Source organism: Oreochromis aureus, linkage group 20 (genome assembly GCF_013358895.1).
Source record: "Oreochromis aureus strain Israel breed Guangdong linkage group 20, ZZ_aureus, whole genome shotgun sequence".
Taxonomy (NCBI): Eukaryota; Metazoa; Chordata; class Actinopteri; order Cichliformes; family Cichlidae; genus Oreochromis; species Oreochromis aureus.
The window spans coordinates 31,530,188-31,547,822 of record NC_052961.1 but is presented as its reverse complement, the minus strand read 5'-3'; the positions used below and the strand labels follow the sequence as shown (position 1 = coordinate 31,547,822).

Genomic DNA, 17,635 nt, shown 5'->3' with positions numbered 1-17,635 from the left:
ACCCACTGCTTCACCCCTCCTCTGCAGCTGAGCCACAAACCACACCCACCCTCAAATACGAAGCCAGTCTTTATTGAATGCAAAGGTTAAATATATTTCATTGAACCTTTACGTTGGTTTGGACAGTAATTCAAAGTGATATGAGATCAGCTGACACAAGATGTGAATCGGCGTCTGGAAAGGGATCTCAAAACTGGACTGTAGGTGGCAGACAGTTGGTGCCATAAGCCACCCCCTGTGTTCAAGGGTGGCTGTTCACAGTTTCAAACCATCTGTCTTCTCTGTCCAAAATGTGAACACTGACATCCTCGAAAGAGTACCTTTATCCTTTATATGCAGATGTACAGCTGAGTCTTGTGGAAACCAGCCAGGACAGCTTGTGAAACATCTCCTTAGATATTGTTAAATTCAGTTGTGTAAATCCACAAAGAGCAGAAAACCTCAGAGCAAGAGCTGTAAAGCTCAGCTGATCATAGCCAGTTGTACTGGAAATTTCTTTATTCTATGTATTGGTCACATATTTTAACCATATCACTATGGTAATAGTAATGTCACTTTCTCATTTAGTTGTATGCATGAATGTTATCACAGAGGGCCTATTGTAGAGTTGAAGACATCCAGGCACCCTGTTCAAGGGAGGTGACGGAGGTCGTAACTTTTCTTCGAGTGGGAGGGGGTCAGGAATGAGCTGGACTGAAGGTATAGTGGTATATGATCTGCTGTGGAGTGTTCTTTGTTTGAGAGTGTTTGTGGGGGTATAAAAGAGTTCAGGGTGGTGTCCTTTCTCAGAAAAGCATTTTGGTGTTTGACCTGAATGTTTTCTCCACTGCAGTGTTCTTAATAAACTTCACTTCAGAAACATGCTCACCTGGTGGCTGGAGTTTTATTTAAGATTTTCCACAACACTATATACTAAGAAAACGTCTAGACCTCACATAGAAATGATTGTGCATTGTGATTCTTTCCCCCTATCCTGAGCGGCTACAGCTGATTTTGGTGTTTCCCCACTGGCCCAAATTTGCTTTAAGCAATGACAGCATTCATTTTTCTGTGTAGGTCTGGAGGCACAGTCACCCTCTACAATGCATTTGCTACCTTTGCTTTCTTACGCTGAGTAAATTGTGCTGTGCAGTGCTGGTACCTTTTCTCCTTTACTTGAATAAAGAAATTAATCAGTACTTTAGCTTTTACAACAATAGTGTTTATGACAGGTTTCTATTCTTCTACTTAAGTACAGGATTTTTGTACTCTGATCAGGTGGGAGTTGCCGTTATGGTGACAGTTAGGCTCCAATGGATATTTCCTTATCTCATAGTTACAGTATTTACCTGCTCACTCAGTTTGTTTCTTCCCCACTCCACGTTCAAGTTCATACCTTGCCTGGCCGCGCTTCACATGTACCACCTTACAACCTCTGGAAATCCACCTGCTAAGTTCTAATACATCTCTGTTTCCCAGGTGTTTGCGGCTAATCTAAGCTTTACATCAATTTCACTTTCCCAGGCTATCAAGCTGATTGTGACATCACTGATCTTGTGAAATCATCTTTCTGCCTGCCTTCTTCAGGTCAATCAGCCCCCACACTGGGTACTGTCATTCTCCCTTGTAGGCAACTTTGTGCAAACCACCTCTTCCCCATCGCCACCTCTCCCCATCACTCAGACTCAGGTAGAAATTTAGACAATCATGAAGATCAAAAATTCTTTTTCTATGTCTCTACCATCCTGGAATCTGCATTAAAATTTTCTCTCCTCTAACAGAAATCCCATACATTCCCCAAAACTGAACGTACGAGTTCACTCATTGCTACATATCTCACCCAGGTCCTTTTAGTGTGTGATAGTCGCTGAGACAAAAGCTATTCAAACTGAGTTTGTCATGGTTGTCATGTCAGCTGTGATGAGCATCACTACTACTTTGGTGAGTGCAGGAAAACTAAAGGAAAGAGTGTGTCAGAGTTTTACCCCTGATACTGCTGGATAAACGAGGTCACACAGAGCTCAAGTTTTCACTTGTGAGAGGGAAGCAGTTGTCTCCAACCCACTTCAACTTGCTTTCCCCCTGCAGGTTGTTTTTATTGGTTACACACATGAATATTCGTAAAGCTTGTTGCTGTATTAACTAAGAGAAATTACTATATATGGTTACAAAGTGTATTGTGCAAGCATGGTTATACAATGTGTGGTTATATGATGGGAGTGCAGCCCTCCCAGGATGCTGTCGGTATCTTGTCCCAGCCAGGTGGCTTCCTTCATTGAGTAGAATCTGTTCTTCTCAAGGCTGCTTGTTCCCCTTATCGAGGTCGTGCACGTACTCATATGCATGGGTTACATAGAGAGCAAACAGAAGCATTCTAGCTTTTTAAATGGCAACCTACAACACATACATTAAACCTAACAGAGTGATGTAAATTTCTTGTAGTAGTCTGTATATGTCCATACACCTGTCTTCCCATGCATACATCCCTGCCTTGATTCATACATCACTACATACATATGTGTTTCCTCTGCTAAACCACTTTAATTTTTGCTTAGTTTTCTTAGTCAACTTATTTTAAAAACTTTTTTTTCATAAAAATGAAATAATTATTTGGGAAAAATACCATTTTCAGGGTCTTTGTGGGAGAGATCTAAAATAATCTGTATATGAAGTAGTGATAATATTTGGTGATGTGATTTTTCCTTAGTATTTCTAGCACAGAATTAGGATTTTAAGATTGATGTAACTCACACATTAGCTAGAGCCAGGGCACATTGAGTCTAACTTAGCTTAGGCTGGAGCCTGGTGAAGCAAGTGACCTCAGCTCACAAGTGTGAAAAAATTTTCTTTTTGAGTTTTTAAACAGCAACAGTTTTTACACTTTGGTTTTCATACCTTTGGACAGAAGGAAGCCAGCTGTCTCCTCTGCTCTTGGTGTTTTTGCTAAGCTGACCATCTGCAGTTTCATATTTGTATGTTTTTCAGACTCAAAGTGGATAAAAGTGTTTCCTAAAGTGCCAAAACTATTAATCCTTTCTCAGTATGCCGTACTGGTTTCAAAATATTCATTCACTTGTTTTGCATAGAAAGGGACTGTAAATAAAGTACAGCTCTCACTATGAATGAATCCAGAAAACTAAAATGTGGCTGTATTTGATTTCAGACTGTGATGCCATTTCCACTACAAACCAGAGAGAAAGAGAAAAGGGTTTTTTGGAAGCTTTTGGCCATGAGAGGGCGCTCTTTCAACATACTGACTGAATTGTGACGTCTCTGTGCCCTTCAGTACACAGCCATTTCCAATAATGCCATCACTTGCTGTTGACTGAACACGTTATGTACTGTATGAGTAAATGTGTAATACTGTAACCTTTCAGCAAGAATGCTCCCAGGGAAAGGACTAGAGTTTGAAAGTAAGGAATATGAGGATGTCATGAACAAAGAAAATGAGGTGGAAGACCTCAGTCATAGCAGTGAGTCATTTATTTATTTATTTATTTTAACTTTTTAAAAATGTATTTCTAAACACTACTGATTCTGCTCAAAGTCTGGAGCTTAGTGTGATTTATATCCTACATATCAATAAGGTCATTCATTTGGTTTAGGCATGGTATTATAAGAAGCAGCAATGCCTTACACATTTTAATATTTTACATCGATAATATTATCGATATATTAATACTCCAATTTTCTCCTTCCATAAGTTGTTTCCACTTAACTACTGTTGTATCTATTACTACAACTGTATCAAGTAAGCGCAGAGGCTCCAACCATAAAAAGTGCTACTGTTCCTGATCACTTCAAGGTGCATCATTTCTATTTCACCTCAGTTTTCACTGTGGAGCTGAATAGAAATAAAACAATTATAAAATTTATTAATCTGTTTGTTTGTTTTTTAAGCTGTTTTTACTTACTGATCCTCATTTTTGGAAGTTTGTGTCATTTAAATACTGTACTTCACTAAGGTTGTTATAATCATTATAAACAAAATCTTTAACATCGTTTTATTTGATACTGATAGTATTACATGAGCTACTTATTGTGTGAGCTAGTCTTTCAGGTGCACAGACACAAGTCACTCACCTGATCTATCTCTCTGTAAAGGAGAAATGCAGAACTTTTTAAATACAATGCTGTTCATGTCTTTAACCTCCTAGGACCTGGCGTCCACATATGTGTACATCACACTTTTGGTGCTAGCACTAGAATTACTGAGCCTTTTTTTTTCCTGGTGCAAGTCCCTACTACTAGATTTACTAGCCCTGCGCAAATTTGCATAAATTCCCCTGAACCTAACACCTCCTAGCACCCCGCTGAGATTTTCACAGGCCTTCAGCTCCATTGTTCTCCTGCTTTTGCTGCGCAAACACACCCTCCCCCAACCCCCGACCAGGAGAGATTCAGGTCTTTCCTTAACTGCAAAGCTACTTTCCTTCCTTACCTGCAGCGTACAATACACCATGGTAGTATCTATGTGCAATATTTCTCATATGCAATATTAGTTCTTGTCAATCCTTGTCACTACATTGCATGCCTGTCCATAAACATATATACAGAGAGTTGTACATATATTTATATAGCCACACCTTACATAATATGCATAAAGTCTAGTTATACACACACAAACATATATAAAAAAACAAAACACCCATCTCGCCCCTGTGGGCGGTTTATCCTTCAAGCTCGGGTCCTCTACCAGAGGCCTGGGAGCTTGAGGGTCCTGCGCAGTATCTTAGCTGTTCCCAGGACTGTGCTCTTCTGGACAGAGATCTCCGATGTTGTTCCCGGGATCTGCTGGAGCCACTCGCCTAGCTTGGGAGTCACCGCACCTAGTGCTCCGATTACCACGGGGACCACCGTTACCTTCACCCTCCACATCCTCTCAAGCTCTTCTCTGAGCCCTTGGTATTTCTCCAGCTTCTCGTGTTCCTTCTTTCTGATGTTGCTGCCATTCGGAACCGCTACATCGATCACTACGGCCGTCTTCTTCTGTTTGTCTACCACCACTATGTCTGGATGGTTAGCCACCACCATTTTGTCCGTCTGTATCTGGAAGTCCTACAGGATCTTAGCTCGGTCATTCTCCACCACCCTTGGGGGCATCTCCCATTTTGACCTCGGAACTTTCAGGTTATACTCGGCACAGATGTTCCTGTACACTATGCCGGCCACTTGGTTATGGCGTTCCATGTATGCCTTGCCTGCTAGCATCTTGCACCCTGCTGTTATGTGCTGGATTGTCTCTGGGGCATCTTTACACAGCCTGCACCTGGGGTCTTGCCTGGTGTGGTAGACCCCAGCCTCTATGGATCTTGTACTCAGAGCTTGTTCTTGTGCTGCCATGATTAGTGCCTCTGTGCTGTCTTTCAGTCCAGCTTTGTCCAGCCACTGGTAGGATTTCTGGATGTCAGCCACCTCCTCTATCTGCCGGTGGTACATACCGTGCAGGGGCCTGTCCTTCCATGATGGTTCCTCGTCTCCCTCCTCTTTCTTGGGTTTCTGCTGCCTGAGGTATTCACTGAGCACACTGTCAGTTGGGGCCATCTTCCCAATGTATTCTTGGATGTTCGTTGTCTCATTCTGGACTGTGGTGCTGACACTCACCAGTCCCCGGCCCCCTTCCTTCAGCTTAGCGTACAGCCTCAGGGTGCTGGACTTGGGGTGAAACCCTCCATGCATGGTAAGGAGCTTTCTTGTCTTGATGTCAGTGGCTTCTATCTCCTCCTTTGGCCAGCCTATTACCCCAGCAGGGTACCTGATCACGGGCAGGGCGTAGGTGTTGATGGCCCGGATCTTGTTCTTACCGTTCAGCTGACTCCTCAGGACTTGCCTGACCCTCTGCAGGTATTTGGTGGTTGCAGCCTTTCTAGAGGCCTCTTCATGGTTCCCATTCGCCTGCGGGATCCCCAGGTACTTGTAACTGTCCTCTATGTCTGCAATGTTGCCTTCTGGTAGTTCAATCCCCTCAGTTCTGACTATCTTCCCTCTCTTTGTTACCATCCGACTACACTTCTCCAGTCCGAACGACATTCCAATGTCATTGCTGTATAGCCTGGTAGTGTGGATCAGTGAATCGATGTCTCGATATATGACATCGATATATATCCGTATATATATATATATATATATACGGATATATATATGTATGTGTGTGTGTGTGTGTGTGTGTGTGTGTGTGTGTGTATACACACACCAATATTTTTCAATACACGTGTCCATATTTATGTTTCCAGATTGTTTGTATAATGCACTTTCTATACTGTACTCTTTGTACAGTTTTTATTTTTGCTGCTTTTGTCTTGCACTGTCAACTTTTCTGCAATGACGATGCAGATTTTCCACTTGTGGAACTACTTACTTGGGACTAGTAAATGCAGATTTGCTGCGTGTGTGTGTGTTTGTGCAACATTGGCATTTGTTTACTCAGATCCAAGGCAGGCCAAACCTCTGTGTTACAACCTTCAGAAATTCCTGCCATGTCGATACAATAGACACACATTCACAATATATGGGTACACAAGTCTGTTTTATTTCAAAGTGTTTCAAACTTTACAGCATTTGCAGACCCAGTGTCCATCATCCCTGCATTTGGCACAGGTGAATTTCTGACATGTTGCACAGGTAAACCTGCTGCGATTCCTGTTGCAGCTCTCTTGCACCTGGCACTGCGTTGTCTTTACAGTCCCTGCCCAGCAGCTGCAGCAGCTTCAGCAGCCTGCCTCTGTGCTAATATTTCCTTGTGCTGCATGAATCGGCAACGAAGTTCCTGAGCTAGAAGACTCAGAAACAATCTTCTTGTGCCTGTCCACCCTGTACATGCCCTGTACAAAATGTAGGCATTCACCGCCGCCAGGTCCAGCATATTGTAGAAAACCGCTACTGGCCACCTGCGTGTTGCTGCTCTTACAGAATACATCCGCGCAAGTTGAGGAAGTTCACGCCGGACTTTATTCACCGTGGCCAGTAACGTTGTTTTGCGCTGCAGCAGTCTGTGCGACAGTGACAGTGAAGTAAAGAAATTGTCCGTTGTGACATTTCTCCCATCATCCAAAAACGGCTCCATCAGTGTTATGACCACGTTCTCTGCCAGCCTCTCTCCCTTCTGACGACTGGGGTCCTTTCCCAAGTAAGGAGATGCACTGCAGACATATTTGGTGTCCAAATCCGTGGCCATCCAGAACTTGATCCCAAATTTGTCTGGCTTGGTTGCAATATACTGTGTGAATGGACAACGAACCTTGGTAGGGAACAGCTGTTCATCTATGGTCATGTGTTCTCCTGGAGTGAAACTCTTAGCACAGTTCTCATTGAAGCGTGTCCAGATGTCGGAGATCGCCGCAAATTTGTCTGTTTTCACCCGTTCTGCCCGCGTGTCCTTGTCATCAAATCAAAGGTGTTGCATAATTGAAATGAATCTATCTCAGGGCATTGTCTCTTTGATTACTGGCACCAGAAATCTTTCTGACCAGCAATCCACAATGGCACCAACGGGACACATGATTGCTCTTACAAACAGGATTGAAATGAATGCCATCAGTTCATGAACTGACAAATTCCTTTCTTGCTCTGTTCTGCGGGCTTGATGGACCGTACACTCCCTGATGGTCTGCAGCATTCCCACGTCTAACAGGCAAAGGAAGCTTTGGAGCACACTTGTAATCTTACGCTGTCAGAAGATAAACAAGTAGAGAATGGTAAATTTACATGAACCTCACTCTAAATGGGTTTATATAAATATCATATGTACTATGGCAGTGACAAACCTTAGCAGACTCTGTGGGTCCAGCTTGCCCAGTGAAGCACGAGTGATTTGCTACTGCACTGGGCATTCCAATGTCCTCCTCTGCCCACACAGTGCCGTCTTTTGCCGTGTGGCTCTGGCTGGGCTTCCCAGTACCACGGAGTTCCATGGAGGCATGTTGGGTTGTTGTTCCGTCTCCTTTTCAGATTCTTCTGAGGAGGTATCAGTGGCCTGCTGGTCAAATGAAATCGCTCCTCCATCAGAGTCTGCTTCGTCCATTTCCTGAAGCAAAGCCAAAGCCTGTTGCGTGGAGAGGTTCTTCCTGCGTGGCAGTGATACGGAGGCCATCCTGATGTGCGTTCTCAGAAATGTGAAGAAGAAATGATTCTCCCGCCTGGTCGGTCTGCTTTTATGCACAGCACTGTGCTGTAGCAATGCAATGCCACTCGTACACATACACAGTCACAATGGAACAATGGAAGATCTGTGCTGAGAGTCAAGGAAGGTGTGAATGTGTGGGATATTTTGTATAGATAAGGCAGACATTTGTGAAGGTTGTAACACAGAGGTTTGGCCTGCCTTGGATCTGAGCTACTCTGAGTAAACAAATGCAAATGTGCCAGGCCTCAAGGATAATGGGTGGTTGGCACAACAAAAGCTGGAGGAGAAACGAGCTGACGACCTGTGAAAATCTCAGCAGGGGTGATTAACACCTCGGGACTTGCACCAGAAAATAAAAAAGCCAGTAATTCTAGTAGGTGTTGGGTTGAGGGAAGTTACGCGAATTTGCGCAAGTTTAGTAAATCTAGTGCTAAACCAAAATACAAAATTTTGCTCTACAAGGGCCTGATATCCACTTACGAGGACATTGTACTGCCTCTGTTTTATCAAAATTTAAAACGAATATCCTCATATGTGGCTCTCATTTTTCTTAGAAACAAAAATCAGGTAAAAAAAAATCTGGTGATTCTTTGTTTTTACATTCATCGGGTCCCAATCAGCCCAAATATCAAAGAGAAATTAAAAATGCATGCCATGAAAGAGTTCTTAGAGGTTAATGATAACTCTAACATAGAGTCATCTCCTTTCTGACACTGTAGCAAACTAAAAATATATCCATTTCCTTTTTAATTCAAGTTTCATTATACGACTTCATCTAATGTGGACTTCTTTTGCATAACTTTTTGCCCATCTCACCTTAATCTCTAAGTTCCTAAGCAATAAATACGGCACTTTATTAATGCCTTCTCTCTAACACTCATTTATTTCGGATAGTTTCTATTACACTGTCCCTGTACTGGAGTTTTTGAGGAAATATTTTATTAGTTTTAAAAAGCCAAAAGCGTTGCATTATTAGTTTTTATCCAGGATTCAGATCAGAACGATGGACGGAGTATTTCATCTTTATCATGATGATATTGACGAAGTGGAAGAGTCTCTAGAGTCCTAACTGCTCCTGACGACACACACGGTTCTCTGAAAAACATTTTGTCCCACCCTGATTTCATGCTTAGATTTTTGCATATTTGCCACACTTACATGTTTCAGATAAACACTTTAGACAAAGATCACTTGGGTAAACACAAAATACAGTTTTTAAATGATGATTTAATCTATTAAGGAAGAAATAACATCCTAATTTAACCCTCTTAGGTCTCAGGCTAAAGGATTATCATATCCAGGTAAAATAAGTTTGTATTAGTGTGTATGCTTTTAGGCATTACATGTTAACATTAGCTAGGTGATCAGCAATCAGATTTACACTTTTATTGTATATGTTATATTGTAAAAATTTCTAATATTCATTTGATCTTTTACCCTGTTTGTGTGCATAGATTGGCTGGAAAAATGCCAGAAAGCTGTCTCCTTTGTGTTGGTGTTCACAAAAAAGCCAACAAATGTTTTCCTGCATGTTAAACAAATACTGTAAATAAACAGACTGATGAAAATTACTATTTGTGTAAATCAGTTTATTCAATAAACATGAGTTAGAAGTCAAAATAACTTCTTGAACTTATTTTTAATTCATTTATAAGAACACAGCTTAATCTGTGTGGAAAATAATCTGTCCATTCTTTTCCTGCTGTTTTTTTTTTTAACCTTTATTTGTACAGGCAGTCCCATTGGGGCTCAATGTCTTCTTTAAAAGAGAGATTTGCTCCAGCCAAACATATTAAAACTACAAAAATAACAGATACAATAAAATAGCTCAATTTGCCTTGTCTACACAGACAAGAACAAGTTCCTAGTGATGATTTCACAAAAGGCATCTGCAAGTGAAATTAATTGAGCGAGCTTCAAATCCTTCTGCAATGTATTTTATGAAGACGGGACAGAAAAGTAGAACGCTTTCTTCTCAAGCTCTGAATGTAATGATGTCCTGAGACTGCAGTCTATGACAGAAATGCGTAACATGTAATCTGATAAATAAGAGGGAGGTAAACCAGAAATAGATTTACAGATAAACTGATACCAATGAAACATCCTGCCCAGAGGCCCAGTCAACCAGAGTATATAGAGTACAGTAGTGTGTTAAAGGTCTACAGCCAGTTATAAATATTAATGCTCCATGACAGAATCCAACAGATGAAGAGAGTAAGCAGAGGTATTCATGTAAATTATGTCACTGTAATACTGGAGGGGTGAAAAAGTGGCAGCAACAAGCCTTTTCCTTGTGGTGAGAAACATGGTCTGTTTCTGAAAATGAACCCGAACTTCAGCCTCAGTTTCTTTCACAGATAGTCAATCTGTGGCTTTAAGAAAAGATTGACATCAATTACAACACCTAGTTATTTGTAGGAGGCTACAGTTTCAATAGAAATGCCTGGAGCAGATACTAGAGAAGGAAATACTGCTGGCACCCTCTTTCTTTTTGAGAACAACATGAGTTTGTTTTTTTCTGCATTTAAAACCAGTCTACGCTGACTGAGATTGAGACTGAATACTATCAAAAGCTTGCTGTTGTTTAAAAACCAACTCGACAATAAATAATTGTATCACCTGTATACAAATGGACAGATGCATTTAGATTTCCCCCATTGACATAAATAGCAAATAAAGTAGGCCCCAGGAGAGAGCCCTGTGGCACTCCATTAGCGACATTTAAAAACTGGAAGAGAGACCACTGAGCTGTACGCATTGCTTACAGTACGAAAGATAATGTCGTGGTCCACCAGTCCTTGCCAGTCGACCTGCCATGTATTTGGATTTGTGTTGTCGATTTCCCTCTGTGCAAGTTTGTGTGTGTGTGAGTGTGTGGTGATGTTCACGTTTTGGTGCAACACTAGGCCTGGATAGTTTTCTCCCCTTGGAGCCAGCCACACCCGTGGAGTAATCACACTCACCTGATGCTGTTTAGCCTTGGCAATGGATCACTATTTCATTTCATCCTGCAGCATCTGGACTTCCCAGGAACCTACGCCAGGATCCTGTTTGTGGACTTCAGCTCTGCCTTTAACACCATCCTTCCAGACCATCTCCAAGGCAAGCTTTCCCAGATGAATGTGCCTGATCCCATCTGCCGGTGGATCACTGACTTCCTGACGGACAGGAAGCAGCATGTGAGGCTGGGAAAGAATGTCTCGGACTCCCGGACCATCAGCACCGGCTCCCCTCAGGGCTGTGTTCTTTCTCCTCTGCTCTTCTCCCTGTACACCAACTGCTGCACCTCCACCCACCAGTCTGTCAAGCTAATCAAGTTTGCAGATGACACCACCGTTATTGGACTCATCTCGGATGGGGACGAGTCTGCCTACAGGAGGGAGGTTGAACGTCTGGTGTCCTGGTGCAGCCACAACAACCTGGTGCTGAATGCCCAGAAGACAGTGGAGATTATTGTGGACTTCAGGAAGCACACAGCCCCACTCCCCCCCATCATCCTGACTGACATCCTCATCACCTCTGTGGACTCATTCCGCTTCCTGGGTACCACCATCACCCAGGACCTGAAGTGGGAGCCCACCATCACCTCCGTCATAAAGAAAGCCCAGCAGAGGATGTTCTTCCTGAGGCAGCTGAAGAAATTCAACCTGCCAACACGGACGATGATGCAATTCTACACTGCAATCATCGAGTCCATCCTCACCTCCTCCATCACCGTGTGGTACGCTGGAGCCACTATCAAAGACAAGCAGAGACTGCAGCGTGTTGTGCGCTCTGCTGAGAAGGTGATTGGCTGCAGACTCCCATCTCTGCAGGACCTGTACACCTCAAGGACACTGGGGCGTGCAGCTCGGATCACAGCTGACCCTTCTCACCCTGGACACAGTCTGTTTGACCTGCTCCCCTCAGGCAGGAGGCTCCGGTCCATTCGCACCAGAACCTCTCGCCACAAGAACAGTTTCTTCCCCTCTGCTGTTGGACTCATGAACAATAACCACATGACTGTTCCCACCACTAACACGTGACCCTACACTGTGTTCACTGCATCATTCCATGTTTGGCACTGATCACCACCTGCACCCATGTATATATCTATCTACTTAGCACTTTTAATTCTTTAATTCTTATTTTTATGTCTATTTAAGCATTATATGACAGTATGTTTGCACTAAGTACCGCAGCAATTTCCTAATGTTGTAAACCTGCTCAACATTTGGCAATAAAACCCTTTCTGATTCTCTGATTCTGATTCTATTAAACAGAGTAGCTGAGCTACAGAGGATGCTGGATCGTTGTTGAACACAGTCAGTACTCCAGCTTGCCAGGTGAAAGTGTCTCTGTCAGTCGTTGTGATAAGAGTACTTACTGCAGCGTCTTATTGTTTCCAGGTGAATTACGGAAACGTGTGGAGGGAGCTGCGCACAATTTTACATAGACACAGCTGGAAGTTGTTTTGTCACCACGGACCACGGAGAGAAGCCACTGCACGGGAGCTGGGAACCATCACAAGAAGAGATCACTCACTGTGGATAATTTGCACCGTTTATCTTGATTCACTGTAAATAAACACACTGTCTTCAACTCCTGAGTTTCAGAAACCTGACAGATAACTAGAGAAACAGCCAACTGCCTGGTTTGAAAGGCCTATTTACAGTAATCATTGGCATAAAGTGCTATGGTCAACAGTATCAAACGCTTTTGATAGATCAATAAAAAGAGCTGCACAGTAGATCTTTGCATCCACGGCTTCATTGAGAACTTTTAGGGAGGCAGTTACAGTACTGTGCAGTTTCCTAAAACCAGATTGGAAAGGAGATAAAATACTATTTTAATCCAGATAATTTTTAAGTTGATTATTTACCAGCCTTTCAAGAACCTTAGCTATGACACAAAGTTTGGAAATTGGCCACCAATTATTAATCATGGAAGAATCGCCACCTTTCTGTAGGGGGAGTACAAAGGTGCACCTCTGCATCCCTGCTAAGGTGTTCTGTTGTATAGAAAGATTAAAAATATAAAAATGATGATGATATTTGTAGCCAGGCGCAAGAAAAAAGGAGAACCGGCTGATCTTTTGGCCCTGCAGTGTCCTCAGGGATAGAAACAATTAGGACAGGAGGCCTAGTTGAAGAGCTCTCTCCCAGCACCTCAGTCATAAGTACAAACCAGGACCAATCAGCAGCAGTGGGCTTCTCACTGACTCCCTCTCCTGAACTAGATCCTTTCAATCCTGAAGGTAAAAGAAATCAAAAAGGCAGCTGAGAAAAAGACTAAAAATAAACATATACTTCTGTTTAGAAGGGTTAAAGAAATCTGAGCTGGCAGCAATCACTTCAGAGTGTCGGGTCAGAACACTTGCAAATGTTCAGATGTGGGAAGAACAAACAGGCAGAGTCCAGGAATAAAGTTCTCAGTCTTTGTATTGCGTGTGTGTGTGTGGTTTCTGCAGACGAAGCATAATGATACAAATCACTTAGAAATCAAATTACATAATAAACATAAAGATACAACTGAGGTGTACTCAAGTACAGTGTATAACTAAATAAACTGACATTATACTTCAGACTGGTTACATAAACTTAAAGTCAGACATTATGCATTAACACACCACGTACAACTATGCACTGAAGGCAACTTTACATTGGTTCATCATCTGTTACACAGAGCACAGAATCAACAACATGATAACAACGAATCTCCCTGCTAGCAGCTAATTAGCGAACAAATCTGTAATGCTAGCGAACTGCCACTGATACATAACATCACTTAAACAGAAGCAGAAACTGCTGGTAAGTCATCAAATACGCTCATGGCTGAACCCCAACGTAACTGAGTGAAGTAAAACATTAACTTACGGTCTTATGAACGCACACACTGCCCGTTGTTCGGCTGCCGTTTGTCTCTGAACTAAAGCTGCGGACATGCGCACCCATGGTGCATTCAGGGGGCATAGGGAATCCCATACACAAACCTAACCCTTATGTACAGCCGCCCCCAAATTTGGTGTACAAATTTGACCTTGGTGGAATGTCCTCTGCACCTAAGCAGAATCCTGGGGTAGAACAGGCAACCTGATGAGCCGTGCCACTGGGCGAGTGTAAGTTCGGTCCTTTACTTGAACGACTGCAGCTCTGACACGATCATCAGCCCCTGGTAAGATAGTTTTCACGGTTCCTATTTGCCAGAGCGCTCGTGGGGTCTGCTGATCAACAATGAGAACCACAGATCCAACTGCAATGTTGTCTGTTTCCTTGTGCCATTTCTGCCGTGGTTGCAAGGTGGGCATAAAATGCCGTATGAAGTGCTTCCAGAATTGGTCAGCCAGGACTTGAGTGTGTCTCCACCTCTTACGACTGAGCAGCTCGGATTCTGGATAGAACACTTGGGGTAGAGAGCAATCTGGCCGCCCCATCAACAAAGAGTAGGGCGTGATGGGATCTGGGTCTGCGATGTCTGAAGAAACATAACCCAAAGGCCTGGAGTTGAGTATACTCTCCACCTCAAGCAGGACAGTCCTCAGCACTTCCTCTGACACTATCTGCGCTCCCAACGTGGTGCGCAGGGCGGTTTTCACAGATCGCACCTCTCTCTCCCAAGACCCACCAAAGTGTGGAGCACTAGGGGGATTGAAAGAGAATCGGATCTGTTCTGCCGCCAGTTGCTGTCTAAGATCTGGTGTGAGGGCAGTGAATGCTTCTTGTAGTTCCTTACTTGCACCTCGAAAGTTGGTACCCTGGTCTGAAAGGAGTTCAAACGGCTTCCCTCTACGGGCTATGAACCGTCTGAGTGACATCAAGAAGGAGTCAACATCCATGTTTACCAGCAGATCCAGGTGAACTGCTCGAGTAGTAAGACACTTGAAAAGGATGCCCCACCTTTTTCTGTGCGCCGACCCACTTTAATGAGCATAGGGCCGAAACAGTCCATTCCAGTTGAATAGAAAGCAGGTCGGAAGAGCCTCAAACTTGAGGGCGGCAAATCTGCCATTTTCGGGACTTCTGGTTGACCTCTCCACTTCTTGCATTCGGGACAGTAATGCTGATGTCTTCTGACTGCCTCTCTCCCCCTTAAGATCCAGTATTTCCGGCGCAACTCAGCGAAAACACGTTCAGCTCCCGGGTGGTTGAGCTTATTGTCACATCGCTGGATTAGAAGCTTCGTAACTGGGTGAGCGGGCTCTAGAAGTACAGGGTGTAGTACCTCAGGGCTCAGGCCTTCACATCTGCGGAGTCGACCTCCAACTCTAATCAAGTCAGAAGCCTTGTCATACTCAGGAGCGAGGGTAATTAGCCTGCTACTGGATGGAATCAGCTTCTCTGATTTAAGCAATGTGAATTCTTTCGGGAAGCTCTCCATCTGAGAATGTCTAAGTAGGGCCAGCTCTGCCCTTCGAAAATCATCAGCATCAGGGTGACTGGTGTCCGTAGCCGCCCCGTGCATCAATTGAGCAGTGGCTTTCAGAAGTTCCTCATACGTGCTGAACTGTTTGACGTCAGGTATCGCTGGACTAGCGGATCCAGTAAGCAGACCACAGAACACTGGCTTCTTCAGCTCATCCACTTCCTCCTTAGCTTCTCCCACCGGTGCTTGTGGCCAAAGGCTGGGTGGCAGCTGAAGAAATGGTGGCCCCGGCTCCATCGATTCTCACCAGCAAGCTGAGCCACAGTTTTCCCCTCGTGATATCGTCTGCTGGATTGGTTCCTGAGTCCACGTGCCGCCAAGAGGCTCCAGCAGAGAGTTCTTGTACCTCTGCAACTCTGGTTCCCACAAAGACTTTATATCTGCATGAATCTGAATGGAGCCAGTTAAGCACTGTAGTCGAGTCTGTCCAGAACACCACATCTTGGATGTCAAGGGTCAGTTCTTTCTTCAGAACAGAAGCCAGCTGTGCTCCTGTAAGGGCTCCACACAACTCTAGCCTGGGAATTGAGAGTTGCTTCTTGGGTGCAACTCTCGACCTTGCAGCCAAAAAAGCCACCTGGACCTTTCCTTCCCCTTGGTCGGTGCGTAGATATGCCACAGACCCATAGGCACGCTCAGAGGCATCACAGAACACATGAAGGCTTCGATGGCTCTTACTACAATCCGAGTGTGGGTCGGTGTAGCATCTCGGCAGTGTTATCTGTGAGAGCTGGCCAAGTTCACTTTCCCACAAACGCCAGGCATGGAGCAGATTCTCAGGTAAGTGAGGATCATCCCATCCTCTTTTCTTGTCCCAGAGGTGTTGCACGATGACCTTTGCTCTGATTGTATATGGAATAAGAAACCCGAGAGGATCATACTGCTGGGCGAGCAGCCGATAAATGTTGCGCATTGTTGGCTCTGAACTGACGCTCTGCTGATGCTTGTACCGGAGTGCATCAGTCTTACAGTGCCATACGAGCCCTAGAGTGCGCTCTTGAGGATCGGCTGACTCCTGGGAGAGCCAGAGAACGCTACCCTCTGACTGGGACTCAACTGGTAGGTGGCTGATGACCGTGTGGACATTGCTAGCCCATTGTCGTAGTTCAAATCCACCCTCCAAGAGGAGAGACTGCAGGCGATCCACCAACTTCTTGGCTTGGCCTTCTGATGGGAGGCTCTGCAAACAGTTGTCAACATAGAAATTACGTTCTATGGACAGACGAGCATCCTCCCCTGGCTCAGTGTGTTTGTGGACATGGTGTTGAAGTGCAAAGGTAGCGCAGCACGGACTGCATGTAGTCCCAAAGGGAAGCACCTGCCACTGGTAGATGGTGGGTTTTTCGTCTACCTCCATGTCTCGCCACAGGAAACAGAGAAAGCGTTTGTCCTCATCTAGCAGACGGACCTGATGGAACATCCCCTTTATGTCACTGCTGAAGGCGACTGGGTGTTCCCTGAACCTGAGAAGGACTCCCAACAGGCTAGCTCCCAGTGTAGGCCCTGGAAGAAGGCAGTCGTTCAGGCTCTGACCCTTGTAGGTGAAGGAACAGTTGAACACTATCCTGTCCTTCCCGTTGTGGTGCACCATGTGATGGGGAATAAACCACGAACAGTTACACACTGCGGCCTCTTCCGTGCAACAGCTGTGACGAAGCCAGCCTGCAGCAGTTTTTGATTTCAGAGAGTAGGCAGCTGCCTTCTGTGGTTCTCTGGCAAGTCGTTTCTCTGTACCACGAAGCTGGGCCAAAACTGCCTCTGGTGTAGCACAAAGTGGGGGAAGATTCTTCTTCCACAGTAGTGGGGTGGCGTAGCGGTTTACTCCATCAATTGTTACTCGAATTGTCCGTTCTTCAAGTCTCTGAATGGCCTCAGCGTCTTGTCGGGACCTGGTAATGAGTCGTTCACTCCGGTATGGCAAGATATCCATCTTCCAGAGTCTCTCAACATGGCTGAAGAGCTCAGCTTCTGGTGAGGCCCCAGAGGTGAAGAGACACTGCTGTGGGGTTAGCCGCTGACGTAGGAATCTCGATGGACCCTGCAAAGTCCATCCAAGTCGGGTGTGCACAGCTGCTGGTCCACCTGGAGGGCCTAGACGTACTGGCTCCACAGGAGTGAGAAGATGTGGATTAT

The 17,635-nt window shown here is 44.5% G+C and overlaps 1 protein-coding gene across 2 annotated transcripts; it reads right to left on the bottom strand.

The window, feature by feature from the left end:
* Nucleotides 1-13,145: 13,145 nt before the first annotated feature.
* Nucleotides 13,146-14,976, bottom strand: LOC120435286. Of its 2 annotated transcripts, none has more exons than XM_039604578.1 (2): nucleotides 13,717-14,976; nucleotides 13,146-13,544 (listed from the first exon to the last, which is right to left on the bottom strand). In XM_039604578.1, exon 1 carries the CDS (start codon nucleotides 14,913-14,915, stop codon nucleotides 14,142-14,144), a length of 774 nt encoding a protein of 257 aa, XP_039460512.1. In that variant the 5' UTR covers nucleotides 14,916-14,976; the 3' UTR covers nucleotides 13,146-13,544; nucleotides 13,717-14,141. The 2 variants fall into 2 exon arrangements, with proteins under 2 accessions (XP_039460512.1, XP_039460513.1); XM_039604579.1 differs by having other exon boundaries at nucleotides 13,957-14,976.
* Nucleotides 14,977-17,635: the final 2,659 nt, after the last annotated feature.